We start from the raw sequence: 25,647 nt of genomic DNA on the forward strand, positions 1-25,647 counted from the left end.
TCAGCTGGTGTCAGAGAATGGTTTTGTGAAAACCACACACATCGGTACTAGGTTCAGAACTGCTTTTATCTGCCCACACTATTAAGTCTCTTCATTAAGTCTCTGTTTAATTCACTTGATTGGTCCAGCTGCTTCTCACCAAGTCACTAACTAATACACACCCTGGCACTCTAGCATATCTACCATTCTACCAAGAAGCTAAACTTCTCTCTCTTTTTTTTTTAAGATAGTCTTTTAAAAATCTTATGTATTTATTTTGGGCTGTGCTGGGTCTGTGCTGCTGACTTTCTCTAGTTATAGAGAAAGTAAGGGCTATTCTCCAGTTGCAGTACCTAGGCTTCTCATCGTGGGGGCTTCTTTTGTTGTGGAGTATGGGCTCTGGAACCTGGGCTCAGTAGTTGTGGCACATGGGCTTAGTTGTCCCATGCCATGTGGGATCTTAGTTCCTGGACCAGGGATCCAACCTGAGTCCCCCTGCATGGGCAGGCAGATTCTTAGCCACTGGACTACCAGGGAAGTCCTGAAGCTAAACCTTTCTTAGCCACTGTCATGGAAGAGGAAGATATATTCTAAGAAAAGAAGGAAACATTCTCCTTTGACCAACACATGAACTTAAAGCACAAAACATAAATGCTACTTCCTCTATTGCCCATCATCTACAAACAAGTGTTTCTCACCGAACAACACACACTTTGAAATGGTGGGTTTTGGTGTGGGAATTGGTTGAAAATATGATGAAGGTGTCTCATCCTGCAAGACACAAGAATAAAGTAAAGCCCAGTGTCTCTGCCCTATTAGAATGGCAGCTTAGATTTGATGCCAAATGGTCCTGGTTAGTGACTTATACATTTTTTTTTTTTGCCTGGCTCACTGGGCATGAACTGAACCTTGATTGTAGAGTATACCATCACTTCTGTTTCAAACAAACTCTTTGTACCAAGTGGGCTTGGAACCTCTTAGTTCTTCAGTCACAAAATCATGTCTGACTCTTTGCGACCCCATGGACTGCATCACACCAGGCTCCACTGTCTTCCACTGTCTCCCAGAGTTTGCACAAGTTCATGTTGGCTATCCAACCATCTCATCCTCCATCACCCTCTTCTCCTCCCGCCTTCAATCTTTCCCAGCATCAGGGTCTTTTCCAATGAGTTGGCTCTTCCCATCAGGTGGCCAAAGTATTAGAGCTTCAGCTTCAGCATGAGCCCTTCCAATGAATAGTCAGGGTTGATCCCTTTAGGATTGACTGGTTTGTTTTCCTTGCTGTCCAAGGGACTGTCAAAAGTCTTCTCCAACCCCACAGTTCAAAAGCACAAATTCTTCAGTGCTTAGCCTTCTTGATGGTCCAACTCTCACATCTATGCATGACTACTGGAAAAACCATAGCTGTGACTATATGGTCCTTTGTCGGCAAAGTGATGTCTTTGCTTTTTAATATGCTTTCTAAGTTTGTCATTGCTTTCCTTTCAAGGAACCAGCACCTTTTAATTTTAAGCTTGGAACAGAAGATGGTTAAAATCATGGCACCATGTGGTTGCACACTTTGACTCTTTGATGAGACACTGAATTATATACACTATAAAATGGGTTAAATGGTAAATTTTACATTGTGACTTTGATCTCTTAAAAAATTAAGACTAAATTAATTTCTGGCCCCACACAGATTTAAACAGGGAATCTGGTTGACCTGTTTGGATTTTGGCAAAATTATATCCTTTATCCATGAATTTTGATGGGTGTTATTTTTCATAAATTCCGAAAACATTGGCTTTTGTTTTCTGTGGTATTTGTGTAGTTATTTGGGATTCCCTTGTAGCTCAGCTGGTAAAGAATTCGCCTGCAATGCAGGGGACCCAAGTTTGATTCCTGGGTCATGAAGATCCACTGAAGAAGGAATAGGCAACCCACTCCAGTATTCTTGGGCTTCCCAGGTGTCTCAGCTGGTAAAGAATCCACCTGCAATACGGAGACCTGGGTTTGATCCCTGGGTTGGGAAGATCCCCTGGAGAAGGGAAAGGCTACCCACTCCGGTATTCTGCCCTGGAGAATTCCATGGACTGTATAGTCCATGTGGTTGCAAAGAGTCGGACATGACTGAGCAACTTTCACTTTCTTTGTGTAGTTATTACAACATGCAAAATGCTGGTGGGGAGAACAAATTATTATAGTTTGTGCCCTTAAAAATGTGAATATTAATTCCAAAAATTGCATAACTGAAGCCTTCTACATCTTTTTGACTGCACCTCATGGCTTGCGGGATCTTAATTCCCGCTCCATGGATTAAACCCAGGCCCACAGCAGTGGAAGTGCTGAGTCCTAACTTCTGCACCACCAGGCAATTCCTTTCTACATTTTCTTTTTAAAGACATTTAGAAATTGCATGTCAAGCTACTGAGAAAATATCAGAACAGACGAGGAGTAAGAAATTGTAATTGAAAAGACTCGGTATACCAGATCATGTAGCTCTGATGTCCATTCAAGGGACAGAAACCCTTGCACGGTGATCTGTAGGGAGGGAGCTAAGAAAACAAATACCCTGACCTCACTCTCCTCCATTTTTATGATATTCTGTTGGTGTTTCCCATTGGCCAAAACCAACTGAAAACCAGAGGCCAAGAAAGTCCACAGTTATACTCCAGATGTGTTGTCATTCCAGGCAGAGCACTCAATGGTTTTGGAGGGTCAACAGACAACATCCAGCCCACTTAGATATTCATTCACATATTTATTGGGTCTCCTTCGCCATTAGAAAGTATGTTCTATGGAAAAAAAGGCAATGTACTTCTTGCTCATTATCATATCTAGAGAATAGATACTTAGTAAATATTTACAAAATGAATAAATGACACTGCAAATTTCTAAAATCTTAATTTTTTTTTTGGCCACACTGCACTGCATGGGTGAGATCTTAGTTCCCCTACCAGGGATCCAACCTCATTCCCTGCAATGGAAGCTTGGAGTCATAATCACTAGAACACCAGGGAAGTTTCCTTTTTTTTTTTTTTTAAAACTGAACTATATATGTCCATTGACCTAGAAGAGTGGATAAAGAAGTTGTGGTACATATATACAACGGAATGTCACTCAACCATAAAAAAGGAATGCATTTCAGTCCGTTTTAATGAGGTGGATGAACCTAAAGACTATTATACAGAGTGAAGTAGATCAGGAAATGAAAAACAAATAGCATATATTAATGTATATATATGGAATCTGGAAGAAAGTACTGATGAACCCATTTACAAAGAAGTGGAAATGCAGACATAGAGGACGGACTTATGGACACAGCAGAGGAAGGAGATGTCAGGAGAAACTGAGAAAGTGGCATTGACATATATACACTCTCACGTGTAACATAGATCACTAGTGGGAAGCTGCTGTGTAACACAGGGAGCCCAGCCTTGCACTCTGTGATGACCTAGAGGGGCGGAAATGCGGGTGGGGCGCTCAAGAGAGAGGGAATATATATATATAAAATTATGACTGATTTTCATTGATGTAAGGCAGAGACCACACAACACTGTTAAACAATTATCCTCCAACTAAAACAATAAAATATGGTTGATTTACAGTGTTTGCTTAGTTTCAGAGGGCTTGCCTGGTGGCTGAGATGGTTAAGAATCTGCCTGCAATGCAGGAGACCCAGATTTGATCCCTGGATGGGAAGATCCCCTGGAGGAGGGCATGCCAGCCCACCCCAGTATTCTTGCCTGGAGAATCCCCATGGACAGAGGAGCCTTGTGGGCTACAATCCGTAGGGTTGCAAAGAGTCAGACACAGCTGAAGTGACTTAGCACACATGCACATTAGTTTCAGATACACAGCAAAGTATGAAATTTTTAAACATCTCCAAGCCTCCTGTGTTTTCCCAAATACCTAAAAGATTTTCTTGCCTTTTTTCCTGTCATATGGACTGAACCAGAAATGGAATTTCCATACTCCTGTATAATGATTAAGATACACCCTTCTAAAGCTTCCAGAACACCTACCCGAGTGAGCTGATAGATATGGAGGTTTGGAGAAGCTGCCACTGAAAGGACAAGAGAGAAGTCAGAAGGGTGGAGAGTATCAGTGTGCCTAAAAGGCCTCGGACACAACTGAACTGAACTGAAAAGACCTATGTGGTTACGTGGAGGCCCCTTAAGTTAAGGTTAGGCTGGGAGATGGTGCTGCGGTGTTCATGAGTGTAGTAACTCTGTGCCTAAGTGCAGCAGCTCTGGAGCCCAGGAGACAATGGCAGCCCCCACAATGGGTACAGAACTGCTTCTTACAGCCCAGGTCAAGCTGCATCTCAGCGTTCTGTAGACTTGACCAGGCCTTGGGTTGAGATTGCTGTGCTGAGCAGGGAAAGATACCCTGGAGAGGCGTATGAAGGACTTTCAATATCAAAGCAGAGAAAAGAGTGAGAGAAACACGTCCTGCTCCTGCTGCTAAGTTGAGTCAGTCATGTCCGTCTCTGTGCGACCCCATAGACAGCAGCCCACCATGCTCCTCTGCCCCTGGGATTCTCCAGGCAAGAATACTGGAGTGGGTTGCCATTGCCTTCTCTGGAAACATGCCCTGAGCAGATATCAAATAATACTTCAGCAACACCCACAAACTCCTGAGGAGGATTTTTTTTCTGAGAACTAAGAAAGAGGAAGGAAGACAATCTGAGATCCTGTGGTTCAAACCTAGATATGGAAACTGAGCCAACCCATATTTGTAAGTAAGGCAGGTGAAGCTTGAGAGTTTCAAATTACATGAAAACTGGGTTATTTTTTTATCATGTTGGGCATGATTCGTGAAGTAAGGTTTCAGAAGATGGAATATTGATTATAAAGAAGTGAGATGCATGTGTACTAAGTCACTTCAGTCGTGTGCAACTCTTTGTGACCTTGTGGACTGTAGCTCGCCAGGCTCTTCTGTCCATGGGATTCTCCAGGCAAGAATACGGGAGTGGGTTTCCGTTCCCTCCTCCAGGAGATCTTCCCGACCCAGGGATGGAACTCACGTCTCTTATGTCTCCTGCATTGGCAGGTAGTTTCTTTACCACTAGCGCCACCTGGGGGTAAAAATTACAAATAGCAGTGGATGCCGTACCTTACTGAACTGCAAAAGAGAAGACGTGCTCCCTCCCAAGAAAAGCATTAGAAATGTCTCCTTCTGCTGCTTTTCCTATTTTTTTAAAAAGATGAAAACACTTTATCAAAAATGTATTTGGAAGTATAACAGCCCTGCAGTCTAAGCACATATTTAATATCTTGTAGCAACCTTTAAGGGAGAAGGCAATGGCACCCCACTCCTGTACTCTTGCCTGGAAAATCCCATGGATGGAGGAGCCTGGTAGGCTGCAGTCCATGGGATCGCTAAGAGTCGGACACGACTGAGCGACTTCACTTTCACTTTTCACTTTCATGCATTGGAGAAGGAAATGGCAACCCACTCCAGTGTTCTTGCCTGGAGAATCCCAGGGACGGGGAGGGCTGCCATCTATGGGGTCGCACAGAGTCGGACACGACTGAAGCGACTTAGCAGCAGCAGCAGTAGCAGCAGCAGCAACCTTTAAAGTGGTAGTTGCTCAGTCGTATCTGAATCTGCGTGTCCAACTCTTTGAGTCCCTGTGGACTATAGCCCGCCAGGCTCCTCTGTCCATGGAATTCTCCAGGCAAGAATACTGGAGTGGGTATCCATTCCCTTCTCCAGGGGATCTTCCCAACCCAGGAATCAAACCTAGGTCTCCTGCATTGGCAGGCGGATTCTTCACTGTCTGAGTCAAGTATAATCAAAGCTATGGTTTTTCCAGTAGTCATGGATGGATGTGGCTCAGACTGTAAAGCGTCTATTTGCAATGCAGGAGACCCGGGTTTGATCCCTGGGTTGGAAAGATCCCCTGGAGAAGGAAATGGCAGCCCACTCCAGTATTCTTGCCTGAAAAATCCCATGGACAGCAGAGCCTGGTAGGTTACCGTCCATGGGGTCTCAAAGAGTCGGACACGACTGAGCGACTTCACTTTCACTTTCACTATGGATGGATGTGAGAGTTGGACCATAAAGAAGGTTGAGCGCCAAAGAATTGATGCTTTTGAACTATGGCTCTGGAAAAGACTCTTGAGAGCCCCTTGTACACAAGGAAATCAATCCAGTCAATCCTAAGGGAAATCAACATTGAATATTCATTGGAAGGACTGGTGCTGAAGCTACAGCTCCAAGACTTTGGCCAGCCATCTCATTGGGAAGGACCCTGACGCTGGGGAAAATAGAGGGTAGGAGGAGAAGGAGGCGATGGAGGATGAGATGGCCAGACAGCATCATCGACTCAATGAACGAGAGTTTGAGCAAACTCTGGGAAACAGTGGAGGACAGGGAAGCCTAGAGTGCTGCAGTCCACGGGGTCACAGAGGCAGACATGACTGAGTGACTGAACAACAGCAAAATAACCTACAATGGAAGATAATCTGAAAAAGAATATATATACATATGAATTAATTTGATGTATACCTGAAATTAACACATTTTTAAAACTTTTAATTTTGTATTGGGATATAGCCAGTTAACAACGTTCTGATAGTTTTAGGTGAATAGTGAAGAGACTCAGCCATACATATACAAGCATACATTCTCCCCCAAATTGTCCTCCCACCTAGGTGGCCACATAACATTGGGCAGAGTTTCATGTAACACATTTTAAATCAACTATACTTCAATTAAAAAAAAAAGTCGCATTCTAGTCTCAATAAAGCCAAATGGAAAATGATACTGATGAACCTGTTTGCAGGGCAGAAATGAAGACGCCCTCGTAGAGAACAGGCTTGCAGGCACAGGGCGGGAAGGAGAGGGTGAGATGAATTGAGAGAGGAGCACTGACATATATACACTGCCATGTGTAAAATAGATAGCTAGGAAGAAGCTACTGTAGCACAGGGAGCTCAGCTCAGAGCTCTGTGATGATCTAGAAGGGTGGGATGGGGGGAGGTGGGAGGGTGGCTCAAGAGGGAGGCGATATACATTGAGCTGATTCACAATGTTGTACAGCAGAAATCAACACAACATTGTAAAGAAGTTATACTCCAATTAAAAATAAATGTACAAGATCATTTAAAAAAGTCAAATGGTATGGTAAACAATCTCTAAGATCTTTTAGAAAGGGAAAGGTTTTATCAGAATGTCTGAGAAGTTTGGAACATCATTTGAAATAAACATCTTTTTAGTGCCGTTCAGAATCTCATTAGAATGAGCTCTAAACACATATCTAAATGCTCATACAAGTTCTTCTGTTTACTGGTCATGAGGATGAGCAGAATCATTATTATTGTTGGTGTGTCTCCCTGACCCCCTTTTTGGGTCAGTTGTCTGCCCCCTTCTGAAAATGGTCAGTCATGTCCGACTCTTTGAGATCCCATGGACAGTAGCCTGCCAGGCTCCTTTGTCCGTGGATTCTCCAGGCAAGGATACTGGAGTGGGTTGCCAGTCCCTTCTCCAGGGGATTTCCCAACCAGGGATCAAACCCGTGTCTTCAGCATTGCAGGCATTCCCGTTCTAGCTATAGGATTCGTTACCGTCTGAGCCACCAGCCCTGCAATGCTCTGTTGGAAACTGGTCTCCATGAAGCAGGAGCTGCTAAACATCTTCCCATCACAATAGGGGCAGCACACAGCCAGTAATTGACTGACAGAGATTTTTTTTTTAATGGCTGGTTGCCTTGTGTCAAAATGGGATGAGGCTGAGATATAATTCATGGATCAGGCTAAAAGTAAGTTCCAGTCGAGACTGTAAACGTGCCTGGCTCCTTCTATTCCTCATCCTGTTTCCTTCACTTTTTCTCTCTTTTCAGAGCATTCTGTCGATAAATCATGAGCACCAAAATCACCCCTCCCACGTTCTGCTTTTAGGGAACCTGACTTAAGTCACCTGTTGTTATTTTAGAAATAGTAGTGTTCAGTGGAAAACAGTGTGGAGCTTCCTTAAAAAAAAAAAAAAAAGCTAGAAACAGAGTGATTGTATGATCCAGCAATCCTACTCCCAGACATATATCTGGGAAAGATGAAAAGTCTAATTTGAAAATGTACATGTACCCTAATGTTCATAGCAGCGCTGTTTACAAAATAGCCAGACATGGGAACAATCTAAATGTCCATGGACAGAGAAATGGATAAAGAAGATGTGGTAAGTATACACAATGCATTAAAATGAATGAAATAATGCCATTTGCAGCAACACTGATGGACCTAGAAATTGCAATACTAAATGAAGTAAGTCAGACAGAGAAGGAGAAATATCATATGACATCCCTTATATATGGAATCTAAAAAGAAATGATACAAATGAACTTACGTTCCAAACAGAAAGGGACTCACAGACCTAGAGAATGAACTTACAGTTACCAGCGGGAAGTATGTGATGGACATGTACACACTGCTATATTTAAAATGGATAACCAACAGGGACCTACTGTATAGCACAGAGGACTCTGCTCAATGTTATGTGGCAGCCTGGACGGGAGGGGAGTTTGGGGGAGAATGGATACATGTATGTGTGTGGCTGAGTCCCTTTGCTGTCCACCTGAAACTATCACAGCATTGTTTGTTAATCGGCTATACCAGAGTACCAGGGGAAAAAAAGTTTAAAAAAGAGCTGGAGGGTTCTTGGTTGAAAAGCAAGCCAGCCAGTCAGAAAACAAATCATTTATTGAGGGCTACTCTGTGTGTGAAGCATGTGATAGAAGCTGGAGAGGCACGCTTAAAGCCACACATCAAAGGACTTAGGACAAATCAAAGTGGTAGCCAGAAGTTCTTGGTCCTGCCATCGCACTGCGATCTGTTATCTCCACAAAACTCTGAAAAGTCAGAGTTGCAGAACACGGAAGATATAAAACGGTAAGCTGGAACAGAAGCTCTTCTTTTCTCACCAGGACAGGAAGCCATGGGAAGACCACCACACCCAATCATCCATAATCCAAATTGCCCAGAGAGTTCTAGGGCTGGCGAGATAGTGCATTTCCACATTAAGCTGAGAAGAGATTTCAGAGAAGGCTTCTGCAGGCACCTGCTTTCCTGAGATGTTGTTCCATTGTGTATTTGAGAAGGGACTTCAACCCTGTGAGAGAAATCAGGATCAGAATCAATGGCAGGATTAGTACAATTTGAACTCAGGGATCATATGTATGTGGGCACAGGTCTTACAAATACAGGCAGAGATAAATATGGCAACAAAAACTAGAAGGATAAACATTAAAATGTTAGCAATGATTACCTCCAGGCACTGTTGACAAACTCAAAAGCTATTCTCAGAGCCTCTTGACTATTGATATTCCTATTCTAGAAGCTAGAAAGCAGAATACTTGTTTTGTCAAATTCCTCTGTAACTCTGAGTGTTCATGTGATACAGTTCTGACCAATTAGGTGAAAGGGAAATTCACTAAGGGGCTTCTGGAAAAGCTTTTGTTTCTTGTTAAAGAGAGAGGGTTGAAAGGTGAGTTTGCCACTCTGTCCCATCATTCTTCTTCCTGCCTTCAACATGGTCATGATGACTGGAGCTATGGCAGTCACCTTGCAACCATGAAAATAATTGATGAAAAGTCAGCATGTTATTGGTGGGATGGAAAACTAGGAAGAGCTTAGATCCTTAGCAACCTTACTAAGCAACAGAACCAATACCAGCAACGCCTAACTCTGAGCTTCTATTCTTGCAATAAGAAGAATTTCCTATTTATTTAAGCCACTGGATCTTAGTTACTTGTTCCTGGAATACATCAGAGGGGGAAAATTAATAAGACATTCTGGTAGAAGATGGAAGACCACAAAAGATAAATGCAATAAATAAGGAAATTTTAGAAAGTAGATTGTTAGAAAGTAGAAAGTCCTGAAAAGAAAAATCAAGATAAGGGGGTGGGAGAAGCATGAACACCTGGATGGGTGAATAGGAAGCTGCACAAAATAGAGTTATCAGAGGAAATTCTATTGAAAAGAAATGACTGGAACAAAGATTTGAAGGAAGTGAAGGAGTTGGCTATGTGGGTGACAGGACAAAAACATTCAAGGCATTCAAGAACATTCAGTTCAAGACTCCAAAGGAGGAAGTGAGCCTGGCATGTCTGAAGAATCTTGAGCAGGCCAGTGTGGGTGGAGCAAAGTGAAATGAGGGGTCTATTAATAGACAACAAGGACAGGAAGGAAAAGAGAGTCAGATCAGACAAGGCCTTGTGGGCCACAAGGAGGACTTTGGCTTTGACTCTGAATAAGGTGGGAGCCATGGAGTGTTGTAGGTAGAGAAGGGAAGATATCTGACTTGGGTGTTCACAAGCACCCTCCAGTTGCTGCAAGGAGAACAGACCAAAGATAAGGCAGGGGAAAGATTAGAGAGGCAGCAAGGCAGACCTCTTTTGAGTTTATTTCCATCATCCTGGATAGAGACAATAGGACTTGGACCACAGTAGAAGGAATGAAGGGAAAGAGAAGCAACCAGATTCGAGATCTATTTTGAGGAAGAGTCAGCAGGATTTGCTGATGGAGCAGAGATGAGGGAAGGGGAGAGGAAAGGCGGGGTCAAGCAGAATCAACGTTAATTTCACAACTTCACTCTTGAACAATAGAAAAATAGAGGGCCCTCTGTGGAAATGAGAGGTGGGGGAATCTGCTGAGGTAACATATTCCAAATGAGATGCTCATGTGGGACAGGTTGCCTCTGAAACATCTATTGGATATCTAAGTAGGCATTTGGTAGGTGGTAGTTTATATGAGTATAGAATTCAGGAGACAAGGCTGGACTGCACGTTATTTAAATTTGGGGAGTTGTTGCTAATAGACGATGGTATAGCTGTGAGACTGAATGAGATCCATTGTGCAGAAGACAACGTGCGCTTCAGTAGAAAATGGTGTGCTGTCAGGGGATACCTTCTCTGGGTTATCTGGCCCTGATCTGTAGTGGAACTACTTTACAATTTTGTCTTTTTGAAGCAACTGACAGTGATGGGAAATAATTTCATGGAAAAAATAGTTTTGTCTCTACTTGTGCATTCATGTTGATATTACTGAGATTATACATGTATTATAATTAATACATTAGTACACAAATAAACACATTTATGAATTTTATGTGTTATGTAATATAAGTGATTCTATATAACTTCTGAATATTTATATTATATGTACATTATATATATTAAATAATATGAATAATTATATATAATGTCTATATATTTAAAATTTTATATTTATATAGTACGTAATTTGAAATGCATATATTATGCAATATGAATAATTACATATACAAAGTCTGTATATACAATTATATGTATAATTTATATATTACATATAAAATTTTTATATACTATATGTATTTATCAGAGAAGGAAATGGCAACCCACTCCAGTACTCTTGCCTGGAAACGCTATATATTTGTACTTACATGTATATGTATACTTATATGTATATTTATACTTATATATATTTATATTTATTAATATATAGTTGGGCTTCCCTGGTGGCTCAGTGGTAAAGAATCCGCATGCCAGTGCAGGAGACATGGGTTCAATCCCTGGGTTGGAAAGATCCCCTGGAGCAGAAAATGGCAACCTACTCCAGTATTCCTACCTGGGAAATCCCATGGACAGAGGAGCCTGGCAGACTGTAGTCCATGGAGTCGCAAAGAGTGGGACATATCTTAGCGACTAAACAACAATAACAAATATAAAGCTTATATATTATAATATGAATAATAAGATATAATTTTTTATTTACAATTATGTGTATGATTACATGATATATAATTATGTTATATTATATATACTACATTTATTTACCAATGAGGAAACCAGGCAGATGTTTTAAATGGTTCAAAAGACAACACAAAGAGCATGCTGCTGCTACTGCTGCTAAGTCACTTTAGTCGTGTCCGACTCTTTGCGACCCCATAGACAGCAGCCCACCAGGCTCCCCTGTCCCTGGGATTCTCCAGGCAAGAACACTGGAGTGGGTTGCCATTTCCTTCTCCAATGCATGAAAGTGAAAAGTGAAAGGGAAGTCGCTCAGTCGTGTCCTACTCCTAGCGACCCCATGGACTGCAGCACACCAAGCTCCTCCATCCATGGGATTTTCCAGGCAAGAGTACTGGAGTGGGTTGCCATTTCCTTCTCCAATGCATGAAAGTGAAAAGTGAAAGTGAAGTCACTCAGTCGTCTCTGACTCTTCACGAACCCATGGACTTCAGCCTACCAGGCTCCTCCACCCATGGGATTTTCCAGGCATGAGTACTGGAGTGAGTTGCCATTGCCTTCTCCATATAAATTAAAAAGTATAGTAATATTATGTATTATGTATACACTGTGAATACTGTATACATTATATGAGTGCTATGCATTATGTATACATTGTATACGTTCTATGTATGATGTAATACACAAACATGTCTGTTCTTTGCATTCTCTTGTGAGCCAGTTACATCTGCCCATTCCTTCAATGATTAATACACAGAATAAAATCCTTAATATATGCTTATTTCATATCCATGAGTCATGATTTTATCTTTTTTAGTTTGCACAGCTACTGAAATGCAGAGATGGGATTTAAACCCAGGCAGCCTAGCTCCCCAATCCCCACCTTTAAATACCACAGTTTATCAAATGAGTTAGTACACATGAACATCAAAGCTATGGTTTTTCCAGTAGTCATGTACAGATACAAGAGTTGGACCATAAAGAAGGCTGAGCACCAAAAAAACTGATGCTTTTGAACTGTGGTGGTGGTGGTTTAGTTGCTCAGTCGTATCTGACTCTTGCAACCCCATGGACTGCCACCAGGCTCCTCTGTCCATGGAGCCTTCGAGGCAAAAACACCGGAGTGGGTTGCCATTTCCTTCTCTGCCTTTGTTAAGAGTCCCTTGGACAGCAAGTAGATCAAACCAGTTAACCCTAAAGGAAACCAACCCTGACTATTCATTGGAAGGACTGATGCTGAAGCTGAAGCACCAGTACCTGGCCAGCTGATGGGAAGAGTCGACTCACCGGAAAAGACCCTGATGCTAGGAAAGATTGAGGGCAGGAGGAAAAGGGGACAATAGAAGATGAGATGGTTGGATGGTTACCACCAACTCAATGAACATGAGTTTGAGCAAACTCTGGGAGACAGTGAAAGACAGGAAAGTCTGGTGTGCTGCAGTCCATGGGGTCACAAAGAGTTGGACACAACTGAGCAATGAAACAACAAATGCTTAGCTTACAGCACATAACACTTGGTCTGACCAGAACATGCGGACAACACACAGTCTCACCGTTTTGGAAGTGGAGGGAACAGATGACAGTAAGATCCCTGAGGTCTGGGTCTCAGAGCTGGGTTTGGTCTTCCTGGTCGTGCATCTTCTGTATTCTTCCCATACCTGAAGGTGGATACACACCATGGGGAGATGAACCATGCTTAGATACAGGGGGAGTGTGTGTGGCAGGGGCAAGCTCCCTGGAAGGAGCAGGGCTGGGAGGGCAGCAGGTACGCACCTGGCGGCTGAGCACACAATGAATGAGGAAGATGAAGGCCCCCTGCAAGCTGTTGATGATGGTGAACAGATAAGCCATGATATTGGCCATGGGTCCAATTTGGAAAATGCCTAACACCCAGGAGCACCCCAAGATGAAGATCTGGGCAAAGGCTTTGAAGGTCAGCAACCTGGAGGGGAAGATTTGCAGAGGATATAGTTCTGGCTGTCACCCTCATGGGCCACCACGCTCCCAGGTATAGTCTGAGGCTGCCACCACGTGACCCATCACCTGGGTGAGAATCAGTGTGGCACACAGGTTCCCAGCCTAGAGGTAGGGAAGTCAAATCCTACAGCCATTGAAAAGGCAATTGGCCTACAGGTACACATGGTCACAAAGATGTGTGGACACATGTATTGAATGCAATACTGTCTATGGTAATAAAAGGCTAGACATAAAGTAGCCAAGCCATGGAAGCAACCTAAATGGTCATCAGCAGATGGATGCATAAAGAAGATGTGGTATGTATAGACAATGGAATATTACATAGCCATAGAAAAGGATGAAATAATGTCATTTGTAGCAACATGGATGGACCTAGAGATGATCATACTAAGTGAAGTAAGTCAGACAGAGAAAGGCAAATTCCATACGATATCACTTATATGGGGAATTTGAAATATGGCACAAATGAAGCTATCTACAAAACAAACAGAGTCACAGACACGGAGAACAGACTTGTGGTTACCAAGGAGGAGGGGGTGTGGGGGAGGGGTGGAATGAGAGTCTGGAGTTGGTGTGTGTGTTCAGTCACTCAGTGGGGTCCGACTCTTTGTGATCCCATGGACTGTAGCCTGCCAGGCTCCTCTGTCTATGGAATTCTCCAAGCAAGAATATTGGAGTGCTCTTCTCTGGGGGATCTTCCCAACCCAGGGATCAAATTCAGGTCTTCCACATTGCAGGTGGATTCTTTATCATCTGAGCCACCAGATCATTTAAATAAACTGTGTTCCATCCTTACACTGAAACACTATATCTTAAAAAAAGGTATTGTCAACAGATTTTAGTATTGGAAACACTCGTTCCTCCTAGCAATGGTGCTAAGGCATGCTTCACATGCCTTTCTGATCTAGACACTGTGCTGTATTCCATTTGGAGTGCAGGACCAGGCTTACAAAAGGTACTCAGTGAATATTTGGGGAAAGAAGGAAAGGAGACTAGAAGATGAGGGGAAAGGAAGGCTGGACTGTACCTGGTATCTTTGAGTGTGGAGACTTCCGCATTGACACTAGAAAGCTTCTGCCTCAGGATACATAGTGTCCAAGTCAGGAGGATGGAATTGACCTACAGAGCCAAGCAGAAGGGATGGAAAGACTGGATATACAAATGGATGATGGCCAGACCATTTATGAAAAGAGAACGTTGACCTATAGTCTGCAGTAACCACTCCAGGAAGCCAAACAATAACTCCTTCAGCAACCCACCCCGGATGATCAGGACTTGACTGATAGTTGACAGCCTCCCTTATTTCTGCTCTGCTTCCAACTTAGGACCAAAAGGAAAAAGCCAGTATATAACCCTAACCGATCACCTAGGATGCCCTGCATTTAGTCAGCCTACCTTCAGAGTCCTTGTGTCCACAGCCTCTGAGCAGGGCATACCTGAAGCCTTCCCTTTTTTCCTCTATAAAACTTTCCCACTCATCTGCCTGTTTTTGAATCTCTGACAAAAGCAAGTGATTTGACAAATGAAAGTGGCTGACTCCCTTACCATGTGTGTTCATGCTCAGTCGCTCAGTCATTTCCGATTCTTTGCAACCCCATGGACTGTAGCCTGCCAGGCTTCTCTGTCCATAGGATTCTCCAGGCAAGAATACTGGAGTGGGTTGCCATGCCCTTCTCCAGGGGATCTTCCCGACCCAGGGATTGAACCTGCTTTTCTTACATCTCCTGCATTGGGAGGCGGGTTCTTTACCACGAAGCGCACCTGGGAAGCCCTGGGTCTCTTTGATCCTCCTCCAAAACACACCAGACCAAGCAATCAACTTACCACTATAATTGTGCACACTGGCCCCAGGAAGCTCCAGATGAACCCCGTTTCTGTATTCAGCCAGCAGCTATGCAGAAAAACAGGAGTCAGTCATTGTATCAAAGTCCTAACCCTAAAATGACTCACACCCTGCCAGATATGCTTATGGAAGAGTATTGGAGGATGAGGTTGAAGTGAAAATTTTCACAATGGACCAGGTCACATTTCAGTTTTCTTCTTTCAGACCTTCTTCCTTAGTGAACGTTCCTGAAATGTTCTCTTAACAGCCTGGGATAGAGATCATTTCTCAGTCCATAACCTTTGTATTCCCTCTCTCCAGAACTCTCCATGGTACACTTTGTCATTCAATTCTCAGCTCGAGTATCACCTCCTCTGAAAAGTCACACTGTGTCTGGTCCTTTCCTAGCAGAATTTGCTGCTTTTTTTTTTTTTTCATAACATCTATCAGTATCATAAATTATCTTGCTCAGTTGTTTGTTTAAACTGTCTATCTTTCCCTACTAGACTATGAGCTACAGGAGAATTTGGACTTTGAATTTTTTGTTTATCTCTGAATACCCAGCACTCAGTCCAAAGCCTGGCATGGATGAGGCATTCTGTAATTATTTGTTAATAGAAGTGAAGTGAGAAATGGAGTGTTTACTGCCATATCAGTAAACAAGGATGTCATATCCATCAGCGATTCCAGCCCTCCAAAAGTGAATTTCTGAGCCTGGAGGGTGATCAGGAAAAACAATACCTGCTATCAGGCAGCCATAAACCACTCCCCTGGTGAGCACTGAGGACCTAGGGGTGGGGATGTGAAAAACCAGGATACTGGCCCCAGATAGCTGGGATGCAAATGAAAAGAATGATTTTAGTGAGTCCAGACTTTGTTGATAAAGGTCCATATAGTCAGTTATGGTTTTTCTAGTAGTCATGTATGGTACAAGAGTTGGACCATAAAGAAGGCTGAGCGCTGAAGAATTAATGCTTTTGTACGGTGGTACTGGAGAGTGAGAGTCCCTTGGACAGCAAGGAGATCAAACCAGTCAATCCTAAAGGAAATCAATCCTGAATATTCATTGGAAGGGCTGATGTTGAAGCTGAAGCTCCAATACTTTGGCTACCTGATAAGAAGAGCTGACTCATTGGAAAAGACCCTGATGCTGGGAAAGATTGAGGGCAGGAGGAGAAGGGGGCAACAGAGGAGGAGATGGTTGGATGGCGTCACTGACTCAATGGACATAAGTTTGAGTAAATTCCAGGTAATAGTGAGGGACAGGGAAACCTGGCGTGCTGCAGTCCATGGGGCCACAAAGAGCTGGACACGACTGAGCGACTGAACAACAACTGGAGCTACTATCTTCTCACACAGAACCTTTGATAAGCCTACCTCACTTTAAAACAGACCATGGCAGAGTATTTCTAAGCCATAAAAAGGGACGAATTTGGGTCAGTTGTAGTGAGGTGGATGTACCTAGAGCCTGTTATACAGAGCAAAGTAAGTCAGAAAGAGAAAAACCAATATCGTATATTAATGCATATACACGGAATCTAGAAAAATGGTACTGATGAAAGTATTTGCAGAGAAGGAATGAAGATGCAGATGTAGAGAACAGATTTGTGAACACAGTGGAGGAAGGAGAGGGTGGGACGAATTGAGAAAGTAGCATTGAGATACACACACTATCATGTGTGAAATAGATAGCTAGTGCACGCATGCCCAGTTGCTTCAGTCATGTCTGACTCTTTGCAACCCTATGGACTGTAGTCTGTCGGGCTCCTATCATCCATGGGGTTGTTAGTGAGAAGCCGCTGGGTAATACAGGGAGCCCAGCGTGGTGCTCTGTGACAACCTAGAGAGACTGGGGTGGTAGAGGGGAGGGAGGCTCACAAGGGAGGGACATATACATAATTATGATTGATTCACGTTGTTGTATGGCAGAAACCAACACAACATTGTAAAGCAATTTTCCTCCAATTAAAAACTTAATGAAAAAAGAGAGACCAACAAAAACATGTATAATGCTTTACACTGTGCCAGACACTGTCTAAATATTTTGCAGATACTAACTCATTTAATACCCACAATAACACTATAATATAGGCATTGTCATCAGCTTGCATATAATAGATGAGGAAATGAGAGCATAGAGTTTAAGTAACTTGCCCAAGGCAGCCTAGCTAGATAGTGGTGTAGCCAGGATCCAGACCCAAGCAAGTTGGCTCTAGAGTCCACAAACTGAAAACTTTGCAATCAAGTTTGCTGTTTACATTGCCACTACCCACCTATACTATAATGCAAACAATGGCTTCCGGATTTGTGCAGTGCACAACCTGGGCTACTGCCCCTGGCAGCCCATAAAGTAAGAGCTCAATAAATGGTAGCCATGACTACTGCTCCTGTTATTGTTCTTTTGTGTGTTCATTTAATTATCACCATGGAACAATTAATAATAACAATTTTCAGGGAAAGAGAAGAATGTCACTTACCGATTATACATCCCATAACCCTGAGGTTGTAAGCCAGCAGAAACAGCCACCACCAGCCCCGGGAGCCCATAGCCAAAGGCGCAGAGATACAGCATCTTGATGTTTCGAGAACTGAAGTAATTCACCACTTTCAGGTTCCTGACCATGAGGAAGAGCATCACAGCCTCCACCAGCATCCAGAAGAAGCACGCAAGGAAAAGGTAGTGCAGAAAGCCTGCAATGAGGGCGCAGCCCATCTGCAGAAGAGAATCAGGCACCTTCAGTCTCCCTTACTCCAGGGAGTATGTTCAGAGGAAGAAGGCAGAGAAGGGGCTCCTCTGTTGCTATTGTTCTTGCTTTTGATAGGTAAGAAGTGGATTTATTTAGAGTGCGCATTATTTATTTAGAATGTGTATCTATACATTCCATATGGCTTCCCAAGTGGCTCAGTGGTAAAGAATCCTGAAAATGCAGGAGATGCAAGACACGTGGGTTTGATCCCTGGGTTGGGAAGATCCCCTGGAGGAGGGCATGGCAACCCACTATATTCTTGCCTTGAGAATCCCATGGACAGAGCAACCTGGTGGGCTACAGTCCATGGGGTCACAAAAAGTCAGATGTGACTGAGCATGCACACCACACACCACACACACACACACACACACATACATTCCATGACAGAATTCTGTCCATCTCAAAAGGCAAAAGCAGCTGTGCTTAGTTTTTATGGGCTGGGTAATTTCATAGGCTAACAAGTAGGAAGATTATTTCAACTATATATTTGGGGGAAGGAGCAGGGATTTCCAGAAATTGGGCCACTGCCCACGTTTTGGTCTTTGATGGTGGGCCTGGGTGCCTATGGGTGGTCATTTAGCATCCTAATGTATTACAGCAGTGTATGATGAGGCTCAAGGTCTACCGCAAGTTGAATCTTCTGCCATCTCGGACCCGCTGCTGCTAAGTCGCTTCAGTCGTGTCCGACTCTGTGCAACCCCATAGACGGCAGCCCACCAGGCTCCCCCATCCCTGGGATTCTCCAGGCAAGAATACCGGAGTGGGTTGCCATTTCCTTCTCTGGGACCAAGTTGGCTCTAATCAGTCCATACTGTATCCTCACCAGCTATGTCATTCTTTCAGGGTTGTGTCCTGCCTCCTTCCCTGATTCATGTTGATGTATGGCAGAAGCCAGCACAGAATTGTAAAGCAATTATCTTCCGATAAAATTAAAAAAAAAAAAAACCATAATGTGGCTACTTTGACTGGACTTCCCCAAACACGGCCTCTTCATTCATTCCACAAATATTTATAGATATAGTCTTCACTACAGGTAGTTCCATCCCTTTAGTAGGGACACCAATCATTCTGGTTTCCCTAGAAATGAGTTTTCTCAGGATGTACAGCTTCCAGTGCTAAAACTGGGAGAGTCTGAGAGAAAAACAGATAGATGACCACCCTACTTTAGGGGATGTTTGAAGATACAGGGGTGGGGGAGGAGAAGGGATCCACAAACTACAGCCATGGACTGGTTGCAGGTTTTGTAATTAACATTTCATTGACACACAGCCTTCCCCATTTATGTATTCTCTATGGCTGCTTTCAGGCTTCCCTGGTGTCTCAGTGGGTAAAGAACCCGGGTGCCAATGCCAGGAGATAGGTGGGGGTAGGTTCAGTCTCTGGGTCAGAAAGATCCCCTGGAGAAGGAAATGGCAACCCACTCCAGTATTCTTGCCCCATGGATAGAGGAGCCTGATGGGGTACAGTCCATGGGGTCGCAAAGAGTCAGACATGACTGAGTAACTAAACAACAACATGACTGTATTCATGCTAAAGTGGCGGAGTTGAGCAGTTGCCAACGGAGACCATGGCATCTGCAAAATTAAAAATATTTTTATCTGCTTCTTTACAGGAAAATTTTGTTCACCCTTGGTCCCATGATGAGAGGTGGGGAGTGCTACTAGCCTTTGGTTCCCAAGGGGTCTAGGAAGTGAAACACCCCATAGTTAGAGGGTAGTTCTGCTTTAAGAATGATTATCCCACCTGAAATGTCAGTAGTGCTTCCTTTGGAAATACCCCGAGAACCAACTGTTTCGGACACAGTTATTGGAGCTTAATTGGCCAAAAGTTCTTGTTCTCATGGGGCACACAATCTTGTGGAAGAGGTAGATACACAATGAGTAAAACAACAATAACAAAAATCAATATGGTTTCAAATATTAATAGGTGCTGGGAAAAGATGCAAAATAGAGTGTTTGAAAAGTAAAATTTCTCACCTATGGATGCAACTAGAGATGATCACACTAAGTGAAGTAAGTCAGAAAGAGAAAACAATTACCATATGATATCATTTATGTGTGGAATCTAAACTATGACACAGATGAACACAGACAAGCGAACAGACTCATTGTCGCCAAGGTCAGGGGAGGGAGAAGGATGAACTGGGAGTTTGGGGTTGTTAGATGCAAATTATTAAATTTAGAATGGATAGACACAAGGTCCTGCTGTACAGCACAGAGAACTATGCTGAACATCCTGTGATAAACCATAATAGAAAAGTATATTAAGAAAGAATGTACTTATGTATACAAATGAGTCACTTTGTTGTATAGCAGAGATTGCCACAACACTGTAAATCAACTATATTTCAGTTTTTAAACAAAGAATTTCTCAACTGTCGCATTACTAATATTTATAACACTGCTACTGCTGTGCTGTGTGCAGTCATGTCTGACTCTCTGTAAACCCAGAGGAGCCCACCAGCCTCCTCTGTCCATGGGATTCTCCAGGCAGGAATGGAATGGGTAACCATTTCTTCCTCCAGGGATCTTCCTGATCCAGGGATTGAACCTGGGTCTCCTGTGACTCCTGTAGTGGCAAGGGGATTCTTTACCAACTGAGCCACCTGGGAAGTCCCTATTTGTAACACTATTGCCTTATTATTTTCTGCTATGGGAAGATGGGGGAGACTGTTCTGTGCATTGTAAGATGTTTAGCAGCATCCCCTCCCAAAGGTGACAACTAGCAATATCTCCAGATATTGCCAAGTGTCCCCTGAGGGCACAGAATCAGCCCGGGTAAGAACCAAAGGCTTAAAGTGTAGGAAGAGAGACCACCCCCATACATAACATGATCAGGAAAAATCATTCGAAACTGAGACCTATCACCAGAAGGCATCAACTAGAAGCTGGCAGATGAGTATGGAAAGAGGGGAAAGCATGTGCAAAGGTCCTGAGGTGGAAACTGGCATTGAGGGAGTTAGGTGAGGATGAGCAGATGCAGATGGGGAGATGATGGGGATGGATGGGGTCAAAGCCTGAGGGATACGAGACCTGGTTGTCGGTCTTGTCCACACCAGTGAGAAACAGCATCTTGGCCAAGAAGAGGCATATGCAGAGATGCAGGTGGATGTAGGTGTTCTGGTTTCGGAGGGTGCGGCACAGAAGGAAGGTGATGATGGCCATGGCAAGACACACCAGTGAGATAATCGTGCCCACGTGACTAATGAGGTACAGGGTGAACTCCATCTGTCAGAAAAGAGATACACTGTTGGCCTCTGAGAATGACCAGTTATAACCCCCAGGCAGCAAAAAGAACTATCCAGACTCTTGGCTTGGGTATATAGAGCTTGGAAGCTTTTTCTCCCTCGGGCGCTTGGTGTGAACTAGATATTGTTCATCATCACCCTTCGGCATCCATCAGCACCCATTCTCATCCCTCTCCTATGACCTATTCCTATAGGGTAAGACATCTACAAACTGCATTTCCCATAATCTCTCGGGGCTAAGGCCCTGAACATCATTTAGGTTCTCCAGTGAGATGCACACATGAAGGTTTTAAAAGGCAGGATGGAGGCAGATACCACTTTTCTGCAGACAGGATCGAGCTATGGCTGGACTCCACATTCCGACTATCCGATCTTTAATTTCATGGATGTGGGGTGAAATGCCAAAGGTAATTTATGACCTCTGGCTGCAGAGGGGTGATCTTGAAGCCACATTCAAGTGGCAGAACCCCTGACTTCAAGTCCTCCATCCCTTCCAAGAATTCTGTGAGCATCCAAGCCCCTGTATTAAAATACTTTCCTGCTTGACATACCTTGAGAGGTTCCTGTTACCTGCACTGAACCAGGACTGATAATAGGTGTTCCAAGATGCTCCAACTTCCAGGAGTAGAGGTGACAAGTTGAGTCCTTCCCTATGCCATTATTTGTAATTAATTTTATCGGGGTGCTTTCTGTGTGTTAAAGATACGCCAGGCACCAGCTTCTCTATGATGTTGTGATGTAGTGGTTAAGACTACAGTTCTGCCAGTTTCTGGCTGTTTAAGCTTGGGCAAGATACCTAACTGCTCTGTGCCCGTTTCCTCCTCTGTTAAAATGAGGATACCAACAGTAAGTATCATGTGGAATAGTTCCAAGAGGATTCCATGAAAATGCTTAAAGTACTTACAACAGAAAACACGCATAAGTGTTCGTTTTCATCATCAGTTTCTCTTTTTCCCTAATTAAATGCTGATGCTTTTAATTTTTTTTTTTTGTCTTTTGGCCACACCTTGTGGTATCTTAGTTCCTAGACCAGGGATTGAACCCAGGACATGGAAGTGAAAGTGCTGAGTCCTAATCACTGGACTGCCAGGGAACTCCTGAGTCATCATTTTTCTCTTGTTCTCATTTTTAAGATGAAAAAATTTGGCTCAGCTCAGAGAGGTTGAGTGATATGCCAATGGAAACACAGCTATGAAGTGATTGAGGTGGGACTTGAAACTAGGCTAGACTTGCTCTGGATCAAATTTTCTTAAGTCTTAAGCCTTATATTCCTCTAAGTAGCAATTTAGGACCTGCTTGGCAGAGAACTGAACTTGGGATCCTGTGATAGACAAGGCTACCCATCACAGCACCAATGAGCCTGTCTTTCCTCTCTACCAAATCTAACTTCTCACCAAGGCTTATTTCATGTTCCACCTCCTTCCTGACCTAACCCCAGTTCTCAGTGACACAACTCTCAGTTTCTGTAACACAAATTCTTGCACCATTTACAAGCAGATCTCAGAGACAGTGCAGGTTCAATTCCAGACCACCGCAATAAAGCAAATATTGGCAATAAAATGAGTCACATGAATTTTTATCTCCCAGTGCATATAAAAGTTATGTTTACATGCCACCATACTCACCATACACATTTAAAGTATATAATAGCATATGTCTGGGAAATGTAGATACCTTTATTAAAAAATACTTTATTGCTAAAAGATGCTACCATCATCTGAGCGTTCAGTGAGTCATAATCTTTTTGCTGGTAGAAGGTATGAGATATTGCAAGAATGACCAAAATGTGACACAGAGACACGAAGTGAGCAAATGCTGTTGGGAAAGCGGTGCCAACAGACTTGCTCAATGCACACAGGGTTGCCACAAACCTTCAATTTGTTTTCTCTGTTTTTTTTAAAAAGTGATGTCTGCAAAGTGCAATAAAATGAAGTATGCCTATGGACAATTTTGTAGAAAGAGACCTCTGGACTCAGGCCATCCTGGGTTTGAATCCCATCTCTACTAATTACTGACTTCATGACTAAACAGACTATTGAGGTCCAGCCTCCTGTCCTGAAAAGTGCATCTAAAAACAGCTAAAGAGTCAGGCACATTGTGTGTTAAGGCGCTTCAGTCATGTCTGACTCTTTTCGACTCCATGGACTATATCTTGCCCGGCTCCTCTGTCCATGGGATTCTCCAGGCAAGAATACTGGAGTGAGTTGCCATTTCCTTCTCCAGGGGATCTTCCCAATCCAGGGATCAAACCCACATCACTTTACATCTCCTGCATTGGCAGGTGGGTTCTCTACCACGAGTGCCACCTGGGAAGCCCAGGTGCTCTGTAAGTGGGGTTTGTGGTTATTATCGTGCCTGCACCTGTTTAGCAGAGAAGGCAATGGCAACCTACTCCAGTACTCTTGCCTGGAAAATCCCATGGACGGAGGAGCCTGGTGGGCTGCAGTCCATGGGGTCCCTAAGAGTCGGACACGACTGAGCGACTTCACTTTCACTTTTCACTTTCATGCATTGGAGAAGGAAATGGCAACCCACTCCAGTGTTCTTGCCTGGAGAATCCCAGGGACGGGGGAGCCTGGTGGGCTGCCGTCTATGGGGTTGCACAGAGTCGGACACGACTGAATCGACTTAGCAGCGGCAGCAGCAGCACCTGTTTAGAGTCAGTTCTCATTTCATATACCAGTGTCATGGCTTCTCAACCAGACCATGAATTCTCTAAGGGCAGAGACACGGCACACACCCCTTCTGTCCCCATGACTCCCTCCCACAATGCCCAATTCCATGAGAGGCACACAATGAATGTTAATCAGTATTTTCCCATTGGATTTGAGGATCCAGACTACAGAGCGTCATTACTGACCGTGACCTCCCCAGAAGCCATGATGACAGCCAAGTTCACCATTTGGTTACAGCCGCAGACAGTATGTGTCTTGGAAGCTTCAAGGAGCACACAGCCTGATGGTGTCCATCTGCCTCCCTCCACGTCCGGTTTCCAGGAAACGCAGATAGCACTCTCAAAATCCTGCTTTGGCTGAAAATTCAGAGCCTTTAGTTACCTGAGAATCCATCTTGAATGGATTCAACCTGACCAACCTCAAGAAGATGTGGGCACGTTCTGTATGGAATGGAGAAAAATGCTGATATTTCAATGTGCAGTGATAAAAAGAAATGTCTCGGGTGCCAGACCTGTATCCATTACTAATTTGGCTATAATTAATATAAATAAAGCTCATGTAAATGTTCCTGCATCAACGTTACTTAATCTAACCTCAACCTTGCCCATTGATGAATGGAAAAATGCCACATTGAAATAGAAGAGCTCATTTTTCTAGCAGTGGATTTTGGGAAGTGGTTGAGTTATCAGAAATTGTGGACACTTGCTGCTTAATGTTGTCACAAAGTCGTGTCTGACTCTTTGCGAATCCATGGATTGTAGCCCACCAGGCTTCTCTGTCCATGGGATTTTTCCAGGAAAGAATACTGGAGTGGGTTGCCATTTCATTCTCCAGGGGAATGTTCCAACCCAGGGATCAAACCCATGTCTCCTGCGTTAGCAGGTAGATTCTTTATCACTGAGTCACCAGGGAAGATCTGCTTAATGTGTCCCTGTCAAAAAATGAGAGTTAAGCCAATAGAGGATGTGGAGGCCCAGTGAAAACCTTGTCACCAACCTTAATGTTTTCCAGAGTATAGATTACTGGTTTAGAGAACCCGTCTTTCTTCCCTCCTGTTATGATGCCCCCAACAACTCGAGAATTTATCTTCAGCTTCTTCTTGGAGCTGGCCCAGGGGATCTGAAGATCTTTCAAGAAGCGCTCATCCAAAATAGACTCCATACCAGAAAAGGAAACGAAAGCCACCCCGTTGATCCCTGAAATTTCCCCAAAATTAAAAAAAAAAAAAGCCAATCATTTGCTTAGTAGCTATTACAGATGACCCAGCTCATCCACACATACACACACACTTTAATATCTCACGTATTTCTGCACCTTCACTGGCCTCCTCTCAGGACTGAAACACCAGTGGACTTCCAGATAGTTAACTCTCATCAGAAACTTTAAAAAAAATCTGAGACTTCCCTGGTGGTCCAATGGTTACGAATCTACCTCGCAATGTAGGGAACTCAGGTTCGATCCCTGGTCAGGGAACTAAGATCCCACAT

At 43.5% G+C, this 25,647-nt stretch overlaps 1 protein-coding gene across 13 annotated transcripts in view; it reads right to left on the reverse strand.

Moving 5' to 3' along the window:
• Positions 1–8,645: 8,645 nt before the first annotated feature.
• LOC147368706 (uncharacterized) overlaps positions 8,646–25,647 on the reverse strand; it is an 85,241-nt gene continuing 68,239 nt past the window's right edge. For 12 of the 13 annotated variants that reach the window (XM_086409752.1, XM_086409750.1, XM_086409744.1 and 9 more), the window contains 9 exons: positions 25,157–25,356; positions 24,346–24,516; positions 21,271–21,465; positions 17,966–18,201; positions 15,491–15,557; positions 14,694–14,785; positions 13,463–13,631; positions 13,243–13,347; positions 8,646–9,072 (listed from right to left, as the gene is read on the reverse strand). In XM_086409752.1, the coding sequence (XP_086265878.1) occupies positions 9,067–9,072; positions 13,243–13,347; positions 13,463–13,631; positions 14,694–14,785; positions 15,491–15,557; positions 17,966–18,201; positions 21,271–21,465; positions 24,346–24,516; positions 25,157–25,356 (1,241 nt within the window). In that variant the 3' untranslated portion in view covers positions 8,646–9,066. The remainder of the gene's footprint in view (positions 9,073–13,242; positions 13,348–13,462; positions 13,632–14,693; positions 14,786–15,490; positions 15,558–17,965; positions 18,202–21,270; positions 21,466–24,345; positions 24,517–25,156; positions 25,357–25,647) is intronic. The other variant, XM_086409753.1, reaches the window with a different exon arrangement.

The sequence above is a fragment of the Bos grunniens genome, chromosome 7 (genome assembly GCF_055505025.1).
Source record: "Bos grunniens cultivar Pamir isolate PY7600 chromosome 7, Bosgru_T2T1.0, whole genome shotgun sequence".
NCBI lineage: Eukaryota > Metazoa > Chordata > Mammalia > Artiodactyla > Bovidae > Bos > Bos grunniens.